Source organism: Cydia pomonella, chromosome 2, assembly GCF_033807575.1.
Source record: "Cydia pomonella isolate Wapato2018A chromosome 2, ilCydPomo1, whole genome shotgun sequence".
In the NCBI taxonomy this organism is placed as follows: domain Eukaryota; kingdom Metazoa; phylum Arthropoda; class Insecta; order Lepidoptera; family Tortricidae; genus Cydia; species Cydia pomonella.
The window spans coordinates 15,925,269-15,951,412 of NC_084704.1; the positions used below are offsets into that span (position 1 = coordinate 15,925,269).

Sequence of the window (26,144 nt, forward strand, 5' to 3'; positions counted from 1 at the left end):
AAAATCTAAATTGATGTCGTTCAATAGTCGTTATTTGCATAAGTGAAAAAAAACGAAGTGTTTAGATAACAGTCATGCATTAATCACACGGATCTCATGCGATTCAAATAATTCCGTTCAATGATAATAGACCCTAAAACCGGAATAGGTCGATTATTATTTTTTAAAGTCATACGAAGACCAGAAATGTCAGAATATTAGCAACCCTAAACTCTCCCCAACTAAAGTGAAAGGTCTCGCACATGTTGCGACACAACACGCGAGCTCGCCGCGACAAATGTTTTCCGTCATAGGAGTACCAACGGTGATTGAGCAACACTCAACGGCAAGTGTCGCGAAGATGACAATCCTTTTATAAAGGGAAAAGGAAAATATGTATTAAATTTTAAAATACCTATAACGGCACCTTACATTCACAAAACAAACCATTTTGTCTTCGAGATGCTGTGATAATCTGATAATGCAACACGTTGATTTAAGGACGGAAAGAAGCGATTTGTTTAATTGATACCATTTTTAGCGCAAGCAAATAAGTGTACTGAATATGGTATATTAAGAACAATTGAGGTTAGCAATACAAGGAAATCAATTGCACGTGCGGTTAATTTAGTTACAATACAACATTGGGTAACTCAAGTCAAAAGCCCACTGCGATCATTTCATAATATTAACATTGTTGACATATGGTATAATTTCGTAATTAACTGGTTTATAATAATTTTGTAGATTGGGTTATAGTGACAATTAATGATTATAAAGTCTAGAAGGGAAGGATAGCTATAAGAATGTTGGTATCTGTGTACCATTTTCGGCAATATTTTCGCTTAGTGCGTAAAGTACGTAATATCGACTATGTATGCTCAAAGTTCAGATAGTGACCGTCAGCTATTTAAATAGCTGATACTTTTAAGTAAGAGCTTTGACCCGACTGGGGAGGAGCGGGGAGGGTCCAGTGTCTAGACGACTCCATCCAATCACGGCCTGCGATGCATCCAACACGTCGTATATGCTATCACATCGACCGAACACGCTATCTCGCTAAGCCCGGGGCATAATTTTATTCATAAGAAACTTTATTCTGATGCAAAAAAAAAAAAATACCAAACTGGTCATAATTAGTTTCATTAAAGGCTTTTAATGCTTCTTATAATCATATTGACATTAAAAATCATTTATGTGATAATTAAAAACTTGCAGCTTAGTCCCGTTAGGCCGGGACAGCTAGCTGTAGGCGACGCTGCCCAGCCCGCTAGCGGTCGGTCCGCTTGTTATGTCCGTTGTAAAACCCGGTCTCGACGGAAAACCCTCGCGCATCCGACTGTCTTTTACGATACGCATTGTTCGTCGTAAAACTGGGGTTGTGCAATTTTCGCATTCCAATTGTTTCCTTGTTTTGTTAATCTCTGTCAATAAATTAGAAAGCCGTTTCTTCTTTTGTCGCGAGTTTTTTGCTGCGCGCTTTCTCCGACTCGAATTGCCTCTAGCGGGCATCCCTAATTCGTTAAAAAGTTAAAAACAATAAGCATTCTTGTAAATGCGCGCCCGTCCCGCCGCAGTGCTGCATCAATTAATAACCGTAAAACGTACCCTGAACCGTGGAGGACCTCGGCATTATAGTGTTCGGTGAAAGCGATAAAAAATTAAAACTTAATTACTGAGTTACCGTGAAATACGCTCGTAAAAATTCAGCAAAGGGCGGGGTGGAGGGTGGGGGTAGGCGTCGGTAAGTTCTACGGGACTACTTCACGTGAACCTTACTAGTTCTGAAACTGAAACTAGCATCAGAACCGATGACCACAGTCACTGATCAAACTGCGCGAATTTATTAATCGAGCGTAACTGCAATCATACAGTTAGTGCAGAAGTCATAATTACCATAACGGCTGTACCATTTGGGATGACATTACTACCAACAAAATTAGGTATGACTTTTGGTAAGAGACTTAGTGGCCCCAGCGGGCTGCGGATAGACACAACATCCAACATCCGCACCAGAAAAATCTTAAGAAATAACAAAAAATAAGATAGATCTCACCTGAGGCCATCAGTCGTCATCAAGGGTTGCGGGCACACTGCGTGCGCGTCGCTACCCCCACTCGACCCTATGCCCTAGGTCTAGTCTGCATTATTCACCCCCGATTAACGCAAAAACGAAATGTCAGTGAATGGCGAGTAACGGGACCACGGTAACTGGAGTGTAGGGTCGCGGGACCTTTAGCCCCGCACCCGCGCATCCCCCGCCCCTCGGACGCTAACTGCAGTAATTAGCGACGGGCACCCTGACGCTGACTAACGGGTTAGAGCTTCTATATTGAGGGCTATTTTTAGTATCCAGTCTAAGGTCAGGAGGGGCAGGGTTTTTTTCAATAGGCACGTCAAGTTGTTGATTGGGTTCGTTCGCAGAAGTTTTTTCCTTGACTTTCTTCGATGTTTATTCATATTCTTCACTTTCATTATTTTTTGTTCATAGCAAAACAGTGGGTTGGTCTAGTGGTTTTATAGTTTGCTTGTAAGCCAGGACTACAACGTTGCATTCTACTAACTAATCATCTGTTATCGAATAATTATACTACTAGTATTAGTATTAGTAAATATATACTAATAAGCAAATAGGTTTAGTTTTGTTTTTGTTTTTTTTTTTTTTGGACATTATTACACAAATTGACTAAGTTCTACAGTAAGCTCAATAAGGCTTGTGTTGAGGGTACTTAGATAATATATATATAATATAAATAGTTATAAATACTTAAATAGATAGAAAACACCCATGACTCAGGAACAAATATCCATGCTCTAAAATAAGTGCAAGGGCACCAGGATTTGAACCCGGGACCATCGGCTTCATAGGCAGGATCACTACCCACGAGGCCAGACCGTATAGGGTAGGGTAGGGTAGGTGGGTGTATAGGGTCGTATTTGCAGTGTATTTAGTATTAGTAAATACTACCTATTGTTTATCATTTGCTTTTAGGTGCAATTTACACATTGATTTGTGTTAAGAGAAAACGGGACGACCGCTTCTCCATACAAACGTATTCTCCATTTTTGACATCATGGAAATTTTTTTTTGACCCGGGTACATCCTTAAACTACGTCCACAAGAGAGGTATGGGCATTGTGAATGTCATCTCGCTTTGTCTGGTAGGGTACAGCCAGTGGATGTCATTCTAGATCTAGAGCAGAGCCCAACTAGGGAATTACCTCCACCTTCCAGAAAACCCCAGCCAAATAACACAAGACCATACTCATAGTGTTGTGTTTCTGCCGGTGAGTAAGGTTACCAGAGCTCAACGAGGGGGGAGGGGGGGTGGGGGTTTAGGGTCGGCAACGCGCGTGTAATTCCTCTGGAGTTGCAGGCGTACATAGGCTACGGAGATTGCTTACCATCAGGCGGGCCGTATGCTTATTTGCCACCGACGTAGTATTAAAAAAACATAATTTGATGTATACACATAGTATACACATACATATTAACCATAGCCATGCCCTTTCGTTTGACTTGTTTAGATTCTTTGGCTATTACAAGAATTAGGAGCAAACTATATTTACTTATTAATTTAAGGAAAATGAATTACGAAATAAATAAACGACGGACATTGCTGTAGGTACATGGACATCAAATTTTGTCATCCAGAGAAGAAAATGAGGATTACGTCTGTATGGAAAGGCTATTTCGCGCAGTCGTCCATTTTCGTGAGAGTTTATACTTTTGCTATTACTACTTGCAAGTAGCAAATGTGTGAACTCGCACTTAATACTAACCAATGGGTAAATCAGACCTATGTCTAATATTTATCGAATTTATAATTTGAAGCTTGATAAAACTCACCTTACTGGATTTATGACAATTTCTTTCGCCGTCCAGGCAAGTCGTCTTTGGAATTCACTCCCTCTAAATATCAGACGAGTAAGCGCTAAGTAAGTTTTCTTTAATCGGATGTTATAAGCGGTGTAACATTAATGTATGTATGTGTGTATTATATTTATAGTGTGTACGTTTATTTATATTTATAATATATGTAATTTATAAGTATAATTGTTTGCTTTTCTTTTTAAATCATTGATTTTGTTTTTCCTCTACACCAATTGTAAGGTCTCTGTTTGGCCCTATGGTTGACTGGTACAAAAAGCCATTTGGCATTAAGTCCGCCATTTGTACATTGTTGTATATATTTTGTTCAATAATGTTTAAATAAATAAATGAAACTGGGTGTTTTTTAAATCCATTGTATTTTAAAAACTAAAGCAAAAAAATAGTTCGATGAATGATTAATAATATACATATATGTACTTATTAAATAATACAAAAAAACTCGTGCAAATGCAGTAAATATTCCATATTTATTTTATGTTTTATACTGCTCCGACAATACATTTGTTTTGTTTTTGTTTACACATTATGCTGCCAGCTTTATGAAATCTAATCGCTGCTTGTATTTTACTAATACCTTATACAAGCCGAATCCTCCTACACATTTCTCTTTTTTTCTTAATAAGACTTCCGCTTGCAAGTAGACATTAGGTAGGTACTACAAACTTTGATGAAACGGGCTATGGGTCTCCAATATTAATTTTCATGCTCAAGTCAGCCGGCCTAGCCAAGGTGACTATCGCAATCGCTTCGACAACGAATCGCTTTGTGTCTCTCTATCATTCTTCCATATTAGTGCGACAGTGACAGTTGCGTTTCGATCGCTACCGAGCGTAAGCGATTTGCACGTTGGCTACGCGGCCTGATTAGAGAGTAAGCGATTGTCGCAGGAATTCCGTCATAAAGCAATACATCCACGAATTCATTCAATAGAAAAATTTACATTTAATTATAAACACTTGTTTCGAATATAAAAATGTGTAGGTATGTACCTATGTACAAAAAATATTGCAACGCAAGGAAACCGTAATATGCGTTGAGGTGAATTGAGCTACTTGATATTGAAATAACTAAATATCTAATTGTTACAACGATTTGACCGAGTTTCGTAGAGATTTATGTTATTATATTTTATGGAAGCCCTTCTTGACTGCGATGACGACAGAAAATCCAGCTGTCGAGTGTCAAAGCCAGTCGATGTTATCGCCGTTAATTGCAATTGATACTGCGCGGGCGGCCATGCGTAGCATTCGTCAATTCCGTTACACTGTTTAGATTTTAATGCCATTAACCATGTTTTACACGCAGCTGCAAAGTAAAATGTTATCACCTAGAAGTACCATATTTTTAACAAACTAGAAAATTTTGAAGGATACGTTCCAGATAGTGCGCAATAAATCGTACCCTTCGCTCGTTCATCGTGCCTTTCTTAGAACCATAAGAAATCATATAAATGCATGCGGTAATCTATCGAGAAGGAATGTTTTGCGTACCGTCGTACGATGCTAATCAAAGAATTATATTCCTTAACTACAGTGCAAAGAGATGGCTTTAGCTGCGACTTATCAGTAACAAAGCATTTGCATACGCACAATTCGACACTATTTTCGCCCGATATTTTTTGTGTACGTGCAGGATAAAAACTGCACAAAGCTGTGTATTAATCACTGAATGCCACGAAAGACCGTAAATTACGTGGTTTTGAATAAAACGCACATTATGGAAATGAATGCGGCTAAATAAGGCACAATAGCTGCGTATCGCAGAAATGAGAATAGTTCACAAATCGTTAGGTTTTTGTCAGATACATATTAGAATAGACGATGTCGTCACGTATGTCTGTGTGCCGGTTATTTGAAAAATAATAGTACCATTCATGAGAAAACATGACGATAGTTACTTACTACTCATATTAGCACGTCAGCTCAGCGTATGAAATACGAGAATAGATATAGAGCCCTTATTAATGGGCGACTACTTCAACGCAATGAGTAACGCCAGGTGGCAAGCTAGTGAGCCTGCATTTCCCTGCGATGTAAGTACTTTGCATGCGCTAAACGCATTTTTATGGAAATGGTGCTCTTCAACAGGCCCCACACAGAGCGGTGTGAACAACACTTACATAAATTTCCAATACCTACTTGTTGATTTGTGCGACCATTTTCTATATTTACCTACTTTTTGTAGGAAATCTTAGTTATGTTACATTAGGCACATGTTAATAACATTATTTACTGACAGATTTGTGTCGTCCTAAGTATTCATAATAGGTACTATGTAAGCCGTATAGAAATTTATATGTATGTTTATACATTTATAATAAGTATTCGTCTCAGGAATGTTCCAGTATGTTAAACAGGACGTTACCATTACAGCTTCGAACAAAAATTTGGCCAACGTGTGGTCGATGGGGGTCAGTGCGATTTTTTTCGGTCAGGTAGAGCTACCTGCACCTGCGTCCTCACCGGGGCGGTAGCCACGCAGCATGCAGCGATCGTAATCACGCATGACGCGGCGCTCGCATCGCTGCAATATGTATAGCGAGATATGCATATTGCCTCCGTTATGAAAGGTCAGTACTTAATTGTTATGCCCAACATAGGGCAATTAAAAAATGAAGCGAAAGTGATGTCAACACTCTGGCAGAATTCAGGCTTCTTCTGAGAGTTCTTTAAATTCTGTGACGGTATTCCATCATAAAGATACCAGTAAAGCTTCCTAGTTCCGATCTATGGGCAGATGCAGATATCCCAGCTGTCTACAATTAGTACAAATGTCAGCTATGTATCGTTCAGGAGATGAAACACGGACCCCGCGCATATGTAATTACTAATTCATTCAAGATCTTAATCGACCGCAAAAAGCCGCGTGGGTACCTACTTCATTATGAAAATATTCTGGATATTAATGTAGTCTATAAAGAGTATAACAATTACCCTAATTACAACCTATTTATTCCAATATAACGATCTAAATTCAAAATTATGAATTCAGTTATGTTGAGCATCAATACTAGAGGGATTACACGTGCGCGTGTGGAGCATAGATGCGTGGAGCGTGCATGCCGTTAACGTTTGTTTGTGAGCCCTAGAACTCGCCCATTTCAGTTAAAATTGAAATACGATAAATAGCCAACGTAAGAAACGAATTTGAATTTGGTAATTATTCGTTAAGGTGGTCACGTCACAGATCCTATTAGTATAAAGCGCGCATTATGGCGTAACACGTTTTTGTCGTACGACGCGTCACGACGGTGCACCAACTAGGGTAAATTTAGAAAGCATTAATAATGTGTTATTAAAACTAAATCTATTGGTTGCTCGAAAGTGCAGCTTTCATTGCAATTATAGGAAAACTATAGCTGTTAGGGATATAGGGCGAGAGCTGTACTGTAATCTGCGGGCGGAGCTCCTGTCTCCAGCGATTATGTCCAACAAGGCCCTTCGCTCGGCGCGTCCGCTGGCCGCACAATACGCACATCAACATTATCATTAGCATGGCGTCATTGTGATCCGTCGCACGTTTAGTAATAAATTTGGAAAAAAGTAAAAAATCTTATTCACGTCGGACGCAGACGCAGTCGGCGACAAAAACTAATGGAAATAGAAAGAAATATGCAAGCGAGTGATTGTTCGGCGATCGAGAGATCGAGGTGAGGCAAAAAAAATGGCAGATGCGCGTGAGCAGGTAGCGGCGGGGGTGGCGGGCGCGGGGGAGACCGCATGCAAATGCACTGACATAAGTGTCTCTAGGAATTGGCGCATTCTAGACTACAAGGTGTCCTACATTCCCGCGCGCATGCACTACGTTTGCTTAAATAAAGGGACTTAGTCAAGTTAAAATTAGGAGTATTGCAAAATTCGAAAATCTTATATTTTTATTAAAATATTTATTACGGTATTAAGAAAAGCTACCTGGTGTTTTTGGTATCGTGTGGTAGGGGCGATGGTAATAGTAATCAATTATTATAGAGGTCTTTTATTTTTCTCATACATGGTGTAAAAGGCCCCAGTAGCCTTTTTTTCTGGCTTTTACTCCCTGCCAATTTGTACAGGGTGAATTCGCCAATGTCGGTGTTGACTTTCACACGTGAGGAAAATGATCGGTATAATATTTAAACTTGTGGGAGGATGTAGCATTACCACGACTGCCTTAGCCGTGTCAAACTGACATATTCGCTAACGTCTGCGTAACTTCAACTATGTTTAGATGGTTGGCAGTCTTCAACTATGCGTTTCTACAGGACCTTCCTGCCTCGCACAGTTAAACTATGGAATGATCTGTAGCCTGCGGTATTTTCCGACCGATACGGCCTTCAAACCTTCAAGAAAAGAGCGTATTCCCATCTCAGAGGCTGGCAAAGCACTTACAACTTCTCTGGTGTTGCAGGTGTCCATGAGCGGCGGTAATCGCTTACCATCAAGCGATTCGTCTGCTCGTTTTCCTCCTGTATCATAAAAAACTTACTTTCTATAGAAAGAAAAATAAATCTCGCTTGCACTAATATGTGAGTACGAGTGAGATGCATAGAAAATAAGTTACGCTCACACTAGCGTATACATATGTCAGTGTCAAACTGGTGGTATGATTCACATGGTAGAAAAAATATGTTCCTCCTGGGCGTTAACACTTGATTCCTTCACTACGGCCACGATTCTTTGTATAATTCCACGCAACGCTCGCATTTTCTTGTGCGTTCTCCTTTTCTATGTAAGTATGCCCTCGCCGTAAATATAATAATCGTTATTCTTCCTTGTGATATGTTAGTGATCTTTAATTTTTTATGCAACTGTCATATATAATAGTAAATAATATATACAAAGTAAATCGTTTTTTTTTTAATAATGAATGTTGGATACAAAGTGAATACACTATTATTTTTAAAGATTAAAATCCTATTAAAAAAATACTATTAGTACCTATGTAAAAAAAAAACGATTATAGATATTTATGTATATGTAATCATGGAAACGTTCTTCTTAATGCCTATACGCAGATGTTTAATTATGTGTGTGTACACTAAGGAGTGTACACACTTCGTGGGTTTTTGTAGTAGGAACTTTATTTTCTCTAAAATGCCTGGCAAGATTGGTTAAAACTGATACGGCAAATGCGTAAAGCTTATGGTCAGACAAAAATTAAAAACTTAAATATATATTTACAGTTTTTTTTTTGCTTTTATACTATTTTTTGAAAAGCTCTATGTATGAATTGGCTGTAATGGCATATTCAAATAAATGGACTCCCAAGGTTGACCGATTAAAATAAGACCTGCAAATTGCCACATTACCCGTCTCGATAATAATGTATGCATGTATGGTATTTCACCGACTAATGGGTAAATTGGATAATGATTAGAACGGCCAGGTTCCGCGCCAATACGCTATACTTTGTCGTTCAGGGAAAGTTTTTCTCTTGCTTTTAAGCTATTAATATAAGTTATTTTATAATTGAGATTATAACATGCGGAAATTTGTCACACAAAATTTTGGACTTAATTGTACAGTTTGGGACAAAGAGACTCTCGAGATCATTCGTTACAGACCACAACGCGTGCACCGGTGGACATCGCTCATGGTGGAGATCTAATCGCCCGATGACTTACAAGTTTCTTTCTTCTGGCTTTAAAACTTATCTCTATTAATATTCATAAGAGCTGTGTTATAAAAAAAAGGTTCTAAGCTTGACCGTTGTTTATCTAATTTCAAATTTTGCTTCGTTTTATCTTTGAAGAACTTTTTGTCGAGAGTTTCGAATCAGTTATCAAATTATACTTTAGAGCTTTATAAATACATAATAGAAAAGGATCTGCTTGTTTACGCTCTACTATAGAATTAGACGTCGATGCAAAGATAACGACCCGCGGACCGGGTCGGATCTTACGGCGCACGAGCGTCAGAATGTTAAATGATCAGATATTAGGCGACGCGACGACTCGCCGCGATTAACGAGATACCTATCTGAAATTGGAAACAGTTCTATTTGACTGAAACGGTATCGCTAGATGGATCTCTTTGTGCCGTAGAAAGCTAAATTATCAAGCCGTCACTAATTTTGACCAATCAACCGAATATCTAAACGTAATTTTCTTATTAAATTACTGATTTTATTGTGAACAATCTCTTTTACGCAATTTATTGACCGCAGGTCTGTGCGCGTTCGATCGATCGCCTATTGACTGCGCTTCGTCTATCTCTCATTGTTTACCAGATTGCACCCACAGTTTCGTTTAGAGTACGTCGCGTAAATTTTAAACCTTTTATTGCTGTTGTCACCCGAGACGCGAACGCCGGGACGGGACACATCGCGACGCGCCGTGCGGAAGACATGTCACCGTAACATGATGTATATATGTATTAGGTACATTATTTATGTACATGTACCTTTATATTCCCGCTAAGGCACACTTGGTACTGCAGACTGTCCGGATGTTTTGAGTTTATCGACAGATGTGTGCTGCTCAATGAGATGTCGATGGGCATTGTATGTGTGTCATGTGGGTGAAAGGGGTACTGAACAAATTAAAACATAAGGTGACTAGAGTGGTTGAGTGGTGTGAGGGTGTAGTGAAGGGACTGTCCGTGATATATTGTCGTGAATGGCGACACGTGTGTACGTGCAAGTTTTATCAGCCGATTCATTACTTTGTCAACATACTTTCTTTAAGTTTAACTTAAATATTTTTAATAATTGAAGAGCCTTCATCATTACAAATTTCAGTGCCATACTTCGGCGATTCAAACTTTTTACTCGTGAAATATCATTGGCATTGCAAGTGATAATTCGATGTCGTCAAAATAGAGTAAAAGTCGAGTTACATGGTTATTAGGGCATTACAGCGATGTGACCGATCGCGCCTCGTTTTTTGTCGCAGCATTTGAATAAGAGTCGCGCACAAAGCGCGGCGTGACGCACGCGCAGCCGCGTTGCACTGCGCCGCGCCGCACCGCCCATTCAACGCGTAATTAACGCGCATAAAAACGCGCCTGACGAAAATTAGAAATGTGTCGGTACAAAAAGCTTCGGCTGTGAAATGGTATTAATTTAAATCTGCCGTGTTGTCTCCGTGAAGGCTGATTAGTGCCTGGAACAGTAAGAGCAGTAGGTACTGCTTCCTTCGATTACTTCTCTAAGTACAGTGGCCAATAAAAATATTTGTACATTCCAAAACAGTTAATTAATAGGTACCCACATTTTATTCACGGGCTGCTATGTAAAACAAAGGAGTTCCATTGACAAGATTTGTTATTTTTTACATATGTTTCGGAGTCTAGTGTTTCTTAACCTAATGTTTAAGTTGATTGTAGACAGTAAGTATATGATTCATCGCATCTTGAACATTTTGTAGTCATTTTTTTTTTGTTTCTTGGTCCGTAAGACCTTGACTATAATGACGACGAGCACAATTGACTCGATGTTTGGGTCAATCAAATAAACTACCACTTGTTCCTGGTTCGTTACCCCTTGATGCAGTTATATGTCCTTTAAGATCATTCATGACTATCTCTAGATATTTAAACCAGCAACTACTTTATTATACAAAAACACATAGAAGAAACTTGCAATTTGGAAAAGGTAATAATGGTAATAATTTACTATAATTTAATTTACAAGTATATTACTTACAGGCATGTTCTTTTAAAATCTATGTGGTGCTAAAGTTGTAGCGTCATCGACTTGACCCCCTTGAACTGGCACAAACCGCGAGCAGCCACAAAAACATAATTAGATAATGCTCGCAGCATCCAAATGTGCTGCAAAAGTGCAAATATATACTCTATGCACTTACCGTTAAGGTCGAGCACCATTTGTGTGTTGAAGTAGCTGCTAACGTCACCGCGCGCCGACACTGGAACAAAGTATTACTATTAGATAAGAGAACCAGGATACAATAGGTATCGAATCGGCGAATTAATGCGGATTATTTTATAGTCCAAAATTACTTTATGTACAGAAAATAATAATTTCAAACAGTATTTATTATGTGAATTCGGGGCAGCCACCACTAACTCTATGGTTTAAATACCATAAGAAAGTTATCCAGTTTTACTAGAATATTCAGCTCGGGTTTTATGGAAATAACTTGGAAGACTACCCGGCAGATATACCTAAGAAAAACAGCCAAAATCACCGGCTTTTATTTTAAAACAGGAGTAGCGATACAGTAGATATAGATTAGGTACGGGTGAATTGCAAAAAATGTACATATTATGTACCTAATAATTAAGCGTAGTTAAGGACCTGTGTAACCGATTCATTTGTGTCATCAAAATTAACCATGTAAATTTATACACAATACATAAGCATATTCTTAACATACTTTCATGCATATAGCTTAAATAGAAATAGCTTAGTTGTCGTAATACATTGGAATCAATGAATTTTTGACTAATTACAGGTCCTTAACTATCGGCCCGAATCGACGAATGAGATACGATAACGATAAGTTCTGGTTTAGATAAGTTCTCATTTAGATATCAATTGTATGTCGTAAAATTGACACAAGCAGGTCGATTCGGGCAACCAATGACACTTTAACATTAGAAATATCGTAGATAGATCTTACACTGGGATCACAGCGGAATCGAAATAAACGTCAATTTTGTAGTGTCGTTTGACAACATGTCGTTTAAATATCGATCTTTTAAAGCTCTTTCCAAGTTCTTAAACGTGTCTTAATCATTCTTCGAATCGGGCCATATGTACAATTTTATCGCAATTCACTCGTACGCTACAGTGCAAAAAAAAACACTCATCGCTATTAAGTGTCAATTGGCACAGTATTAAAGTAAAACCTTTGACAGTTGCCAAATCGAATACTGAATGTGCGAATGTGATAGATTTCATCTATTTAGTGAAGGTGCAATAAGCGGCGTGTGCACATACAATGGCCTCTCGACGCGTGGTCCAGCAGCTGCGACGATGCCGATGACCGTTGCTTGCCAAATTCAACGATCGTGTCATATCGTCAAATGCGGGGGCGGACCATTATGTAGTCAAAGTTAATAGAATAATCCAAACGGTGACCGTAAATTATCCTACACCATGGTCATTAGGGACGAACGTGGCGCTTGCGCCGGGCACTGTGCGCAGTGAGACAGAAGTTAATGAGCGCATAAGGTAATCCAACAAACGAGTAACCATATAATATTCATTAATAATTACTTTAATAAACATATTTAAAAAAATGTAGTTTTTACTGAGCTTTCCCTGTAAAATCTAGTGCAGTTAGCAGTAGCGGATAAAACAACGCGCCAAAAGTATCTGACATCTCAGATAACTTTTCCAAATATAGATAAATTTCTAAAATTCACGTTCAAAACTATATCTTTTACGGGCTTAGTAGTTATATATTAAAAACATCACTTTTTATTAAGCCCTAACAGAATGATAGATATTTATGAAGTGTCATTTGATCCGCTACTTTTGATGCTGACTGTACAATTTGAAATATTTCTATGTAATAAAAAAATCTGTATTTACATAGGCTCATTGCAAGAGTACCTAGTCCATGAATTCACTATAGGTACAGTCAGCATCAAAAGTAGCGGATGAAACAACGCACCAAAAGTATCTGATATTCCGTATAACTTTTCCTAATGTAGATTTTTCTAAAATTCGCGTTCAAAAATATATCTTTTACTATCTATATTAAAGACATCACTTTTTGTTAAGCTGTTACAGAATGGTAGATACTTATGAAGCGTTATTTGATCCGCTACTTTTGATGCTGACTGTACAAGATGTTTAACTGCATTTAGGCTTACTCGAATCTTGCCAAAACGTATCGAGTAAAAAATTACTGAAAAAGCATATTACTGCCTATTCTGAATAGGCAAATATAGCAACCTGCTATATTTCATACGGACTTGTTAATTTATTTGTTACGTTTCCTTTTACCTGTGTTGCGTTTCCTCGCAGCATGTTGTGTATCGCGTGTCGCAAATAACGACTAAGCAGCCGCACCAACTTAAAGACATGCACCGACTGCCCTCGAACGGTGAAAAATGAAAGGGTCACTTTACCCAAGGGACGGTTCGGTCGGCGACGTATTGGCGAACTTTTGGGGTCATTATTTACCTAAGCTCTCTACATTGAAATGGAATTATGTAGCATACACAACTATTCTGCAAAATTGCTACTAGCCACATGATATTTATGCAAAATTTTGATATTATTATCAAGTATGTGAATTTGTGTTAGAACACATTTCGGCTAGTTTTTTTCTGATTATTTCTAGAGGGAGACAGGGTATAGGCAGTTACTTCAAAGGGAATCATAGTAGATACCTATAAAAGTTTTGTGGGAATGTTGTAGAGTTTTAAATCTGTAAAATAACCTTGACGAAAGAGAATTAGACCTCTTGGGAGGGCCACTTGAAGTGTGACGGAGGTATCCACAACAAAAACTAAAGCGGAGCAGATTGGTAACCGCTGTCGCGCAGAAAATACAGAAGCACAACACTTCATGGCAGTGTTTTGTTGATGTAAGGCGGACCTCAGCTTATCTTAGAAGGCATCGCATTAGACTTAGGGAAATAAACGAGCGGATAGTTTCTATTTAAAGTGGGGTCAGGTGCCCCCCCTCAGTAAATCGCGCGCGTGAAATAGTGCCGGCCAGCGAGCAATGCGCTGGTCCCGCGGGACCCGACCTGCTCGCTACTCCATAAATCGTCCCCATTTGGCTAACCCGCGAATCAAAGAAAGGTAATTCACAATGTTTAAATCCAATTTGGGAAAAGAAAGAACGAGGGCGCCCTTCCCCCGCAGATGCGCGGCAGGAATGTAAATCAGCGGCAGCGGCGTCGACAAACATTTACTGTCATTTTGGCGCTACATTGTCGCTTCTTATGAGTTTTCGAGTAGCTAATACACTAATTTGACATGTTTTTACCTTGACTTGTACGCAAGGAAAGCAATATAAATATTAATTACATAAAATATGCAGATGAAAACGAAACGAGCCAAATTTGGCCACAGGTCTAACACGCAAGGCGTGGCTACTGATCGAGGCGAATGCTGATTTCTCTTCCACGAGTGTTTTTATGAAGCGGTGACGCGTTATCAGTTACAATAATTTGTGTTAACACGAAATCGCGTGAGTCGCTTGCCTAACGATATGCTAATCAGACGAGACTGACGACTCTATTAGAAACATTTTCAGTAAAAACCTCGGGATTTTCTCGCGATTAACCGAGCAACAGATCGCTTCGCAGAATTAGAGGTTTCTATTTTGGTGTCGCGGATTCTCGAGACGAGATTCTGTCCGTGTCGTTGACCGGCGGTGGTTAATTAGGCGCCCCCGCGTCCCCCGCTATGTTTCACCCCCGCATCCACCCTGGACTCACGCACATGGCTCGCAGCGGGCACAAACATTGCCCCATATACGAAAATCGATACGGCCGTAACGGGAGCACGTTCAATGTTAACACTTGTCTCGCCTCGACCCGCGTCACAGGACGCTGCTGCACGCCCGAAGGGTAATAACCACGTTGTCTACCCGATTCTGAAGCAAAACTGAAGCCTGTTTGAAGAGATTTCAGCATTTAGGTGCAAAACTAAGTCGACGCCAGTGAAAGGGTGGCGATATGCACTCGTTGGTCTGAAAGCCTTCTTATCGGTGTTTCTTTTGAAAGGCTAATAATTATTATTAAAGCATCTCGTTGATTGGTTAACACTCAAAAGAGGTTTTGTGCCGGTCCGCAGAATATATGCCTCTTAATGTTTCATTTAACTTTACTAACCAGCAGTATTGAAATAGAAACATCAGGCTACAGGCTAAAATAAGCCATATGCTTCGACACTGGAGCTTTACACAACAATTAACTTTAGGCAAGTGGCAGGTGACCTTTTCGACTTAGGCTAGTGGAGTGGAAAAAAAACATCTGAGAGTAGCTCAACCTATTACTATGTTAATTCAAGAAAATAAACTAAGTGTTATTCTAGATGTCGAACCAATGTGTGGAGTTATATTTAGTACATCTAAATAATCTAATTACGTTAGCATTTAGATTTAGGTAATTTGAGTTTATTACCCAAAATAAATTATTAAAGTATTATTCAAAGTCAGACTTCAAGCAATAAAATAAATCACGTCAGTAACGAGTATTTTGCCTACGGCTCGTCGCACGGCGCGTCGTCGCGTTTTCCCTGAGAAACTTTATTATTTTACCTATAATAAACCATTATTTCGATTAACATTGGCCCCATAATGTTGAAACGTCGAAAACTTAAAAATCCCACATGTCATTTGAATAAACAAACAGAAATCATAATTAGGCTTTTAATGTAGTAGACATTAATAACACGGCAGAGAATGAAGCCGGCCGATGTGTATCGCGGCGAATTTGCATAAGCATGAAATTAATTAGACACGTATAATGAGACATTAAGAGCGCCGAGCGGACCGACGCGCGCACGCACGCTTCCAAGCTGCGTCTACACATCTTGCCAGAAAAGCATAAAGCGACGCAAGCGTGACAACCGACTAAGTGCTGATTTTAGATTGTAAGTGATCACCATTTACATCAAAACTACAACGGAAATATTACAGAACAACATTAAATTAATACATACAATCATCCTGGATCTATCAGAACCTGAGCGCGCGCATTATTTTTTGAATATATCTGTTGTACCTAAACATTAATTATATCTCTATAATGTCACCAGCTCACCAATAAAATAGAGTATTACTTATTTGAGTGGAACAAAAAACAATAAATATGTATTAAGTATACATATTTTCAACGTCTTCGGCACTACGGGATACACAGTAATATGCAAGCGTTCTCATAAGTGATATCAGTTCCGTCCCATTTGGATCTTGGCGCTCCGGATTTGCAATGACACTCTAGGGGTAGGACAGACAAGACCACGTTGGTAGTGGGATACTCTGATTAGGTTTTTTAGCTAATATATGTGAAACATGACATTTTGACCTTTTTGTTGATTTGTTCATAAAAATAAGAAACAAATCTATTTATGTGGTGAGAGATCACGTACGAAGCACGTCGATCATTGCACTTTGCGACCTTACTTTTCAGTGTGATAAATTTTCAACAACCCCAATACCTTTTTAACAAGTTGTCGTTCTCCTCCCGTCCAATTAGAGATGGCATTCGACTTCTCTGTCCGAAACACGGCAGTTCAGCAGCATTTCGTGGCAGTTTTCGCTACTCTGCTACAAAATGCTGGAACAACATACCCCCTCCAATACGTAACCCTAAAACATTATTCACTTTCAAACTTACCTAAACAATATATTTTCAGCTTCCAACTGCCGTGTTCTTCGCGTTCCATGAACCTTAGTTAGATCATGATTATTTTATATTATATATTGAATTATTTATCTATCTTTAGCGAGTTCCCTTTTGTATGTATATATGCTCCACTATATAAACAACTAAATACATGTCTGACTTTACCTGTATATATTTTTAGATATTCCCAACCCACTCACTTCCGCTTTGAAATTTTTCCATGCATTAGTTTCTAACTTGTGTTAAATATTACTTGCAAAATCACTGTCTGACACTGCATTTACTGTTCTGAGCTATCTTCTTGCCCTGGGCTCCAGGGTAGTGCAGCGCCGTAGCATTTATACGTTAAAGCATATGCTGAGTGGTGTCCATTTGTAGCCTCTATTGCAGCATCATCACTGTAACTATTACATGTTAGTAAAGGTTACAAGTAGTTATGTGTTTAGTGTATTAGATCTTTTTTTTATGTAATGTGCTGCTGTTTGTAGATGGTTTTGCAATAAACGTTTTCTATTCTCTTCTATTCTATAGATCTAATATTTTGGTAGCAGAACAACTTTTTGAAGACAATTTTTTATTTAGCCAGTAGAAAATAGTAATCCAAGTATTATTGTGCTCCTGCATGGAATTTGTATAGTGTTATATAACGTTATCAAACATTTGTTGTATAACATTTTATCATAAATTGTAACAAAAGTTACTCATTGTTATCCATGTTATGTAACTTTGTATAACTTATAAATGCAACGCGGTAACAAATCTCGTCGGCTCTTTTGTTGTAAAATGTTTTAAGCGTTAAGAAACACGTTAGATGTATAAGCGCTTCCACACTGAATACTGACGAAAACTTGTTGCAAATTGTTGTATAACATGTTAATAATTTATAACTCCTGTAACAATTTGTGATAAAGTTATAAATTAATTGTTTTTTTTAATACTACGTCGGTGGCAAACAAGCATACGGCCCGCCTGATGGTAAGCAGTCTCCGTAGCCTATGTACCTACGCCCGCAACTGCAGAGGAGTTACATGCGTGTTGTCGACCCTAACACTCCGCACCCTCATTGAGCTCTGGCAAACTTACTCACCGGCAGGAACACAACACTATGAGTAGGGTCTAGTATTATTTGGCTGCAGTTTTCTGTAAGGTGGAGGTACTTCCCCTGTTGGGCCCTGCTCTAGATCTGGAATGACATCCGCTGTGCTGTGCCCTACCACACAAAGCGAGATGACATTCACAATGCCCATGCCTCTCTTTTGGACGTAGTTTAAGGACGTACCCGGGTCCAATTCCGTCCGGGTCCGGGGGTAATTGTTATACAACATCTATTTTTTTTGTACAACATGTTATACCTTTTTACCAGTGTGGGAGGATTTAAGACATCTAAGGAATTGTAACAAATATTATAAACTATTAGCGAATGTTACCATGTTTTAAAACGTTATAAAACACTCTATAAACACCAATGTGGGAGCACCATTATTTAGGATACACATTTGCATTAATTTGGTAATTCGAATTTGGAGACCCGTTTGATTAATACGATGACAAATACATTTGTTGGTGGTAATATCAGGTATAATATTAAGTATTTAAGAGTGAATTTGACCATGTATAATATTAATATTATATACACTTGACGAAACCGAATTCTTCATTGTGTAGAAACTGTTTTTCCATATTTTTTTTTATAATTAAAGATATCTTATATCTTTACCCATCAAGCAATAATGGTGTTCCGGACATTTGGGAGACGTGCACGGTGCCGAAGCCACCGTATTATTACGTAGGTATATACAATAATCATTAAAAGGGTTCTAAAAAACTAAGCAGTCAGTTTATATAACTAATTCGATATGTATTTTCTTAGACACAAATATGGTAGTACGATGGCAATGGCTACATCCACACAGGCAGGCAGCTTGCTTAGCGTCTAGACTAGCGGCTCGATTCGAACTTAAGGATACGTCAAAAATTTCCTAAAGATTGTCAAAACTGGCGTTTTTGTTTCAAGAAACATAACCGTTGACACTGACATATCTAATCCATATCGTATCATTACGAAATGTTTCACATATCTTAAAGTTGGAATAGGGCCGTAGAACTAAGCGAATCACCTAGGCAGTAGATTAGTAAAACGAACATTCTAGAATTTTCGCGACCGGTCGCACTGCGCGTTTGGCGCCTAGATAAGTAGCTAGTCGCTGTGTATCGAAGTAAACAAACGTGTTTATTTTTTGTCGGCTACGTCCGCCCAGAAGACAAGCTACCAGGCTCTAGACGCTAAGCAAGCCACCTGTATGTGCGGACATAGCCAATAGGTTGTTAAACACCAATTATTAAACGATATATATAGTTTATTTTATAAGGTGACAGGGATGCACCCACACAAACACAACTGTTCTAGCTAGCTCGGAAAACGGGCATTAGTGATCTTTTTATATGTAAGTATAACAATTGAGTGAATTTATAAACATCAATGCTCGTTTTGTTTTGAAACATTATTATAACAAATTAATGTTCGTTTAAAATATTCGATGCGTTATTCGGAAGTTACAATGTTTTTTTATAAACAATCCGCTTATAATTTCATTTGCATTTAACAATTATGAGAACTATGCTGTGAAAGTTATAACGTGATTACGGTATCAACCTTGAATTGATGTGAGTCGTGGCGTGATCTTAAATGTGTCGCAGTTATGCACAATCCCAGATATCTACTAATTTGATTTTTCATATGGCTTGCTTACATTTTTTTATTCCTAAACATACAATTTTAAAATACTGCTAATTATAACGCTTACAATTTAATTACCTTCATGTTAATTTAATTTAATGCTAGACACTTTATAATTTTGCTTAGTATTTTAATAAAAAAGACATTAATGATGCCGCCGGAACCAAAATTACCTACTGTTCTGAATATGTTAATATCGTAAGATCTTTTGTATTTCTATTCCCTCACCTTTTATTGAACTAGTCGTAAATCCAATACAATGCGACGTGTAGGTAATAGCTACTCTAGGACAAGATATGTATATTGATATGCTTATGTCATGCATGACCTATTACTGAACTTAATAAAGAAATACATTTATAAAAAGGTGGGTAACAATTCAGGAAGCGGCAGCTAAAATAAAAAAATCGGGTATTCAAGTCTGATTTAATAGGGAAATAATGCCAAATTACTATTAACGCAGGTGTGTTGCGTGTGCGGCAAAAGAGCGCGGCGCTCCCAGGCAAAGTCGCGCGCGCACCGCGCAGGCCGGCGCACGGCGTCCGCGCGTAATAACGCGTAAAGGCAAACACATCACACATTGATGACATTATTACCCCCAAATTACCACGTAATTGATGGAAAACAGCACCACCATTTCGATTACATTATCGTTAGCGTCAATTCAATTGTTATTTTAATGTGAATGCGACGATAACGTCATTATAAAGCTATTGTTTGTCAAGATATATCTATTTCTATTCCTTGTCACTCGCTTTTTCTACTTTTGCTTCTGTACAAAACATGTCTATAAGTTCTATAACTCAAGTAATAAGAAGGTAATAAGTAGATACTAAAACACAGTTCAAACAGTTTTCTGGTTCCCATTTTTAAAAACAAAGGGGATGTACAGGAATGCACTATATAGGGAGGGGTACAACTATATAGGGATAAAGCTTATGTCATATAACATGAAAATATAGGAATTAAAATGATAGGAATGATGCTGGGAAGTATGTGGAGCTAATTTGGTCAACGTACAACCGATACACGCGTCCGGTCAGCTGGTGGCATCACCGTCAGATTCAATGTCAAGGTATTAGGCTTCCTGCTTATTATGGACGCTCTGTCGTCGGACATAGGTACAGGAGAAGGCACTTTGGTGTAGGCTTTTCGCTGATGACATTGTGTTTGTGGGTGAAGACGGACTCGAGGTACAGAGTAGACTTGAGGATTGGCGGCGAGAACTGGAAAATGTTTTTTTTTTATTAATTAGGTACAATTAGTTAGATTATTCGGAGCATATTTTTACAAGTTTTGCAACTATGGAGCTTAAGGCTCCGGGAGGCATTGTTGGCCTGAAAACCAGCAGATCTAAAACTGAACATACATAGAAATCGATGGGGCGATACATTGCCCGTCTGCTCCGATACAGTGCGATAGCGATATTGACCGTGGATAGGATGGATGAAATGGCCACAGGTCACGGGAAGAATTTGTGACGTCCCGATGCCCGTCCGACAGAAGGGTAAAATTTATAAAGCCATCATAAGACCGGTCGTCATGTATGGATGAGAGTGTTGGGCCCTTTAGGTGACGGATGAATAGAGATTGCATGTAGCGGAAATGAGAATATTAATGGATGTGTAGTGTGACAGGAATGGATAGGATAAATAATGAGTATAAAAGAGGAAGCCTGGAAGTTGCACCCATAGCAGAAAAAGTATAAGCGAATCGCCTAGCGTGGTACGGGAATGTGATGCGGAGGGAATAAAGTCATGTGACGCGAAAGGTATTACGAATGAATGTGGAGGGAAGTAACGGGAGAGGAAAACCAAGGAAAAGGAGAATGAATTGTGTGAGCCCAACGCGAGTGAATGATGAGATGAAATGGAAGAAAAAGACATGCAACTAGGAACCCTTATAGTTTCGCCATGTCCGTCTGTCTGTCTGTCTGTCCGAGGCTTTGCTCCGTGGTCGTTAGTGCTAGAAAGCTGAAATTTGGCAAAGATATATAAATCAATAAAGTCGTACAATAAAATCTAAAAATTTAATTTTTTTTAGGGTACCTCCCCTACACGTAAAGCGGGGTTGAAATTTTTTTTCGCTTCAACCCTAGAGTGTGGGGTATCGTTGGAAAGGTCTTTCAAAACTAATAGGGGTTGTCACGAAACATTTTTTGATAAAGTGAATATATTCGGAGATAATCGCTCCGAAAGAAAAAAAAATGTGTCCTCCCCCTCTAACTTTTTAACCATAGGTCCAAAAAATATTTAAAAAATCGTGGAAGTAGAGCTTAAGAAAGACATTAAATGAAAACTATAGCGGACATGATCAGTTTAGCTGTTTTTGAGTTATCGCAAAAAGTTTTCCCTTCATAGTAAAAAGACTTACTTTAATTAGGTACTGATTATGCAAATTTGCGTATTTGTTTAACTCGGGTGAAAGGTACCGTTTCATCCCTTGGTTAACAATTTACTATACTTTAAGCTCCAATTTAGCTTATTGTGACGGAAGAGTAACTACGGAACCCTACACTGAGCGTGGCCCGACATGCTCTTGGCCGGTTTTTTAGATTATGTGAAGTTACTGATACCGTAATGGTCCGAAACTAACAATAATAAAAAAACAAATAAAATTATAATTTTGCAATGCAATTTGATTCCTCCTTGAGTTAGTGAGTGGTATTAAAAATCCGAACGCTAGGAAGATGAAGAGATGATAACAAAGACCTTCGATTGATAAAAAGTAACTGAGTTAATTCTTAGATGTCAAACATTTACCTAAGTATAACAGCTGCTTAGCTACAACGATAAAGTTTGAGGTTGATACTGTACAAGTATGTACAGTCAGCATCAAAAGTAGCGGATTAAATAACGCTTCATAAGTATCTACCATTCTGTAACAGCTTAACAAAAAGTGATGTCTTTAGTATAAAACAACTAAGACTGTAAAATATATACTTTTGAACGCGAATTTAGAAATTCATCCATATTTGGAAAAGTTATCCGGAAAATCAGATACTTTTGGCGTGTTGTTTCATCCGCTACTTTTGATGCCGACTGTACCTATGTAAAAAAAGTAGACAAATCTGATCTTTACTCCTCAAACCTAACAATCGATAACTTCTACCCTGCTTCCGTACGGGAGGCATAGTAAGAAGAGTATAAATTTGGCATTGGGACAACGATAACTGGCATTACTGTTATATGGAAATTATATTGAAATATACCTATGCCCTTATTCCAACAACTTTTCAATATGTATTTAACCTTTTCATAGTTTGGACACATTCGAGGTTCGAATACGATATAACGGGCAGGTAAGTCCCTTAAAAACATTTATATTATAAAATATCCGCCACGTTCACATTATTACTGAATAGCATTTAGGTTCCAAAAAATGTTACCCATGGTGTTATTACTCTGAAGCAGCGCACTCGCACCAGTAACCCAGTAGCGTAAGATATTAATACGAAAACAATAAAAGAAACATATATAGCAAATTTTGTATGAGATGATGTTGTGCGCTTAGCTCAGATTATATGCAATACAGGCACTCGGTGTATGGATTATTGACATTCATGTCTACTCATATTCGGACAGATGGATTTCTGTAGTGTAATGTTTATACACGTGAAACTACCTATATCTGAACAGACGGACCTATGTAGTGTAATGTTTATGCACATTAATCTACCTATATCCGGACGGACGGACCTCTGTGGTGTAGTGTTTATGCACATGAAACTACCTATATCCAGACAGAAGGACCGCTGTAGTGACTACACTACAGAGTGCGTTAAAACTAGTTAACGCACATGAAACTACCTATATCCGGACATCTGTAGTGTAGTGTTAACGCACATGAAACTACCTATATCCGGACAGACGGACCCCTGTAGTGTAGTGTTAATGCACATTAAACTACCTATATCCGGACAGACGGACCTCTGTAGTGTAGTGTTTATGCACATGAAACTACCTATATCCGGACATACGAACCTCTGTAGTGTAATGTTTATGCACATGGAACTACCTATATCCGGACAGACGGACCTCTGTAGTGTATTGTGTATGGACATGAAACTACCTATATTCGGACAGACGAACCTCTGTAGTAGTGTAATGTATTCAACGTGTCTCACTTACATTCGGTTAATATTTTTAACTTCATTCCTACACAATTTGTTTGCCTGCGGTTCAAAAATAAACATGAGATAGGTATCCTACTAAAATTTTTTCTTGGATTTAGAGGTGAACAAATACATCCACATTACAATAACTTTTCAAAATGTAATACGTATGTTTAAAAAATATAAAAGTATCTATGAACAAGCTATTCATAGTATAAACAATTATTCCAAATAAAAAATTTTCACCCTCCAGCTGAGTAATGATTGTCTAAAGCTTTTACCGTATAAGACGGAGCCAATTTTATTATTAGAAGCCCTTCCTTGTCCAAATAGAAAAGCAACACTCCAGTTCACAATAAAAAGGTGAAGTGCATGCGGGGCGTGTCAAAGGAATCATTTTGCACACGAGTTGAGGCGACAAAGGAGTGAGAGAGTTAATATTATTTGCGGAGGGTGGCAGCCCAGGCTCCGGGGCTCCGGGGACCGCGTCTTACAGCGCGCCACCTGACCCGCGTTACTTCTGATAAAGGATTATGTCCGAACGACTTGTTGACGTTTTTTATGTCCAGATATTTGTTGTCGCACAATATTGATATTGCGCGGGGTCGGAAGGGTTGCCAGAGTTTAATTATGGTCCCTCGGTCTGTTAATACACCTTCGAGATTTGGGTGTGTTCGTTGATTTCAAGTAGATATATTAATGTACTGTTTATTAGTACCTACACAAAATGTAAGATAATTAAGCTGAACTCAGTTCATAGTTCATTTATATGATTTGATATTTTTAGGCTGATATCATAATAAACCTATAAATCTCATAATATTTAGGAAATTCTCTATGGACACCGATACACTTTTTTTTAAATTTAAAAATATGTGAATACTTGTATTTACTTAATCTCAAAATACTTATACTTACCGTGAAATAAGGCAATTGATGCAAATAATTATATAACTACATAATTTACATAAAATATCCAAAACATTGTCGGCTACTGAAGTTTCTTCGCATAATATCCCCTCGGTTACGTTTGAAAATTGGACATACCTGTAAACCTGCTGCCAAGGGTCAGCACGTTTAATGTTGTGTCAGACATTTGATATCAGTTTAAATTTGTATAACGATGGGGTCGGACGAATGACAATAATGGAGCGCGCAAATCTGACCCCAGAGACATACAACTCAACTCGCGGCAGGGGTCGTGAAGAATGGGATCAAAGCCGCTAAAGAATCGCGCTGTCAAAGTGACGGTTGCGCGAGTAGGGTTTGGGTTGCACTATTTGTTTGTGTCGGGTGGCTGCGCGATGCTGGTCGGGTCCGGTTGGCATGCACGGGTCAGGCAGCGGCTGGCTGTCTCACTGAAAACACTGGGCACTGGACACACACTACTGACCGTGGTCCCTCGCGCGCGGCGGCGCGGGTGGCCAGGCAGGCAGGTCACGCAGGCGCATGGAGCAGTCGAGCGGCTGGTCGCGCAGAGCCAGCGCGGGCATGGCGCGGCCGCGGCCGCCGGTCGTGGGTCGCGCCGTCTCTCCGGAGCGAGCGTCCGCCCACTAAGCGCGTCGGTGAGACACTGCCGCGCCGATCCGCTTTTTTTCTCGAGGTTTTTTTCGCGCGCGGGCGGGGGCGGGGCGGCGCTGGCCAATGGCGCGCCACTCCCCCGCCGCACCTCTCCGCCCCGCAAGAGCCTCTTATTTACGTGCCGTATATTAAAAGGGTTTTCCGCGTGCCGTTATGGATTTTCCTTCGCGAGGAGTTTTACATACGCGTCCGCCCGCCCGCGCCGGCCCGCTCCGCTCCGCATCCGGACCCAGGCTGCGGTAGGTAGCGCATTCCTCAAGATACAATCAAGCTTCAGCAAGAAGTGTTGCAGCAAAAACTGCTCGCCAGAATCGGCGCTGAAGTAAAAAGTCTTCACAATTTTCATTCATGTTCGTTTCGATATAAGAATGGAGTGTTTTCATTTATCGGCCCACGACTCGGTGGGGTATCATTTCGACGTTGCGGGTGATTATTGTTTGTCATTTATTTTTGTTAAGCTGGAAAATTAGGAGAGTGGCGGGCGGAGAGGCGTGACGTCACGGCGCGCGGGGTCAACAACCTTTGGCTCTGAACTTGAACCCATGCCCGCTCACAATTAACATGCTCATTACGCATTAGC

General features: G+C 39.2%; 1 protein-coding gene across 5 annotated transcripts in view; it reads right to left on the reverse strand.

Moving 5' to 3' along the window:
• The window catches only part of LOC133534473 (protein nubbin-like), a 79,097-nt gene extending 53,527 nt beyond the window's left edge, over positions 1-25,570 (reverse strand). For 3 of the 5 annotated variants that reach the window (XM_061873618.1, XM_061873620.1, XM_061873617.1), the window contains exons 1-2: positions 25,377-25,570; positions 11,661-11,720 (exon numbers count right to left, since the gene is read on the reverse strand). In XM_061873618.1, coding sequence (XP_061729602.1) covers positions 11,661-11,720; positions 25,377-25,476 — 160 coding nt within the window. In that variant the 5' untranslated portion in view covers positions 25,477-25,570. The other 2 variants (XM_061873619.1, XM_061873622.1) reach the window with 2 other exon arrangements.
• Positions 25,571-26,144: the final 574 nt, after the last annotated feature.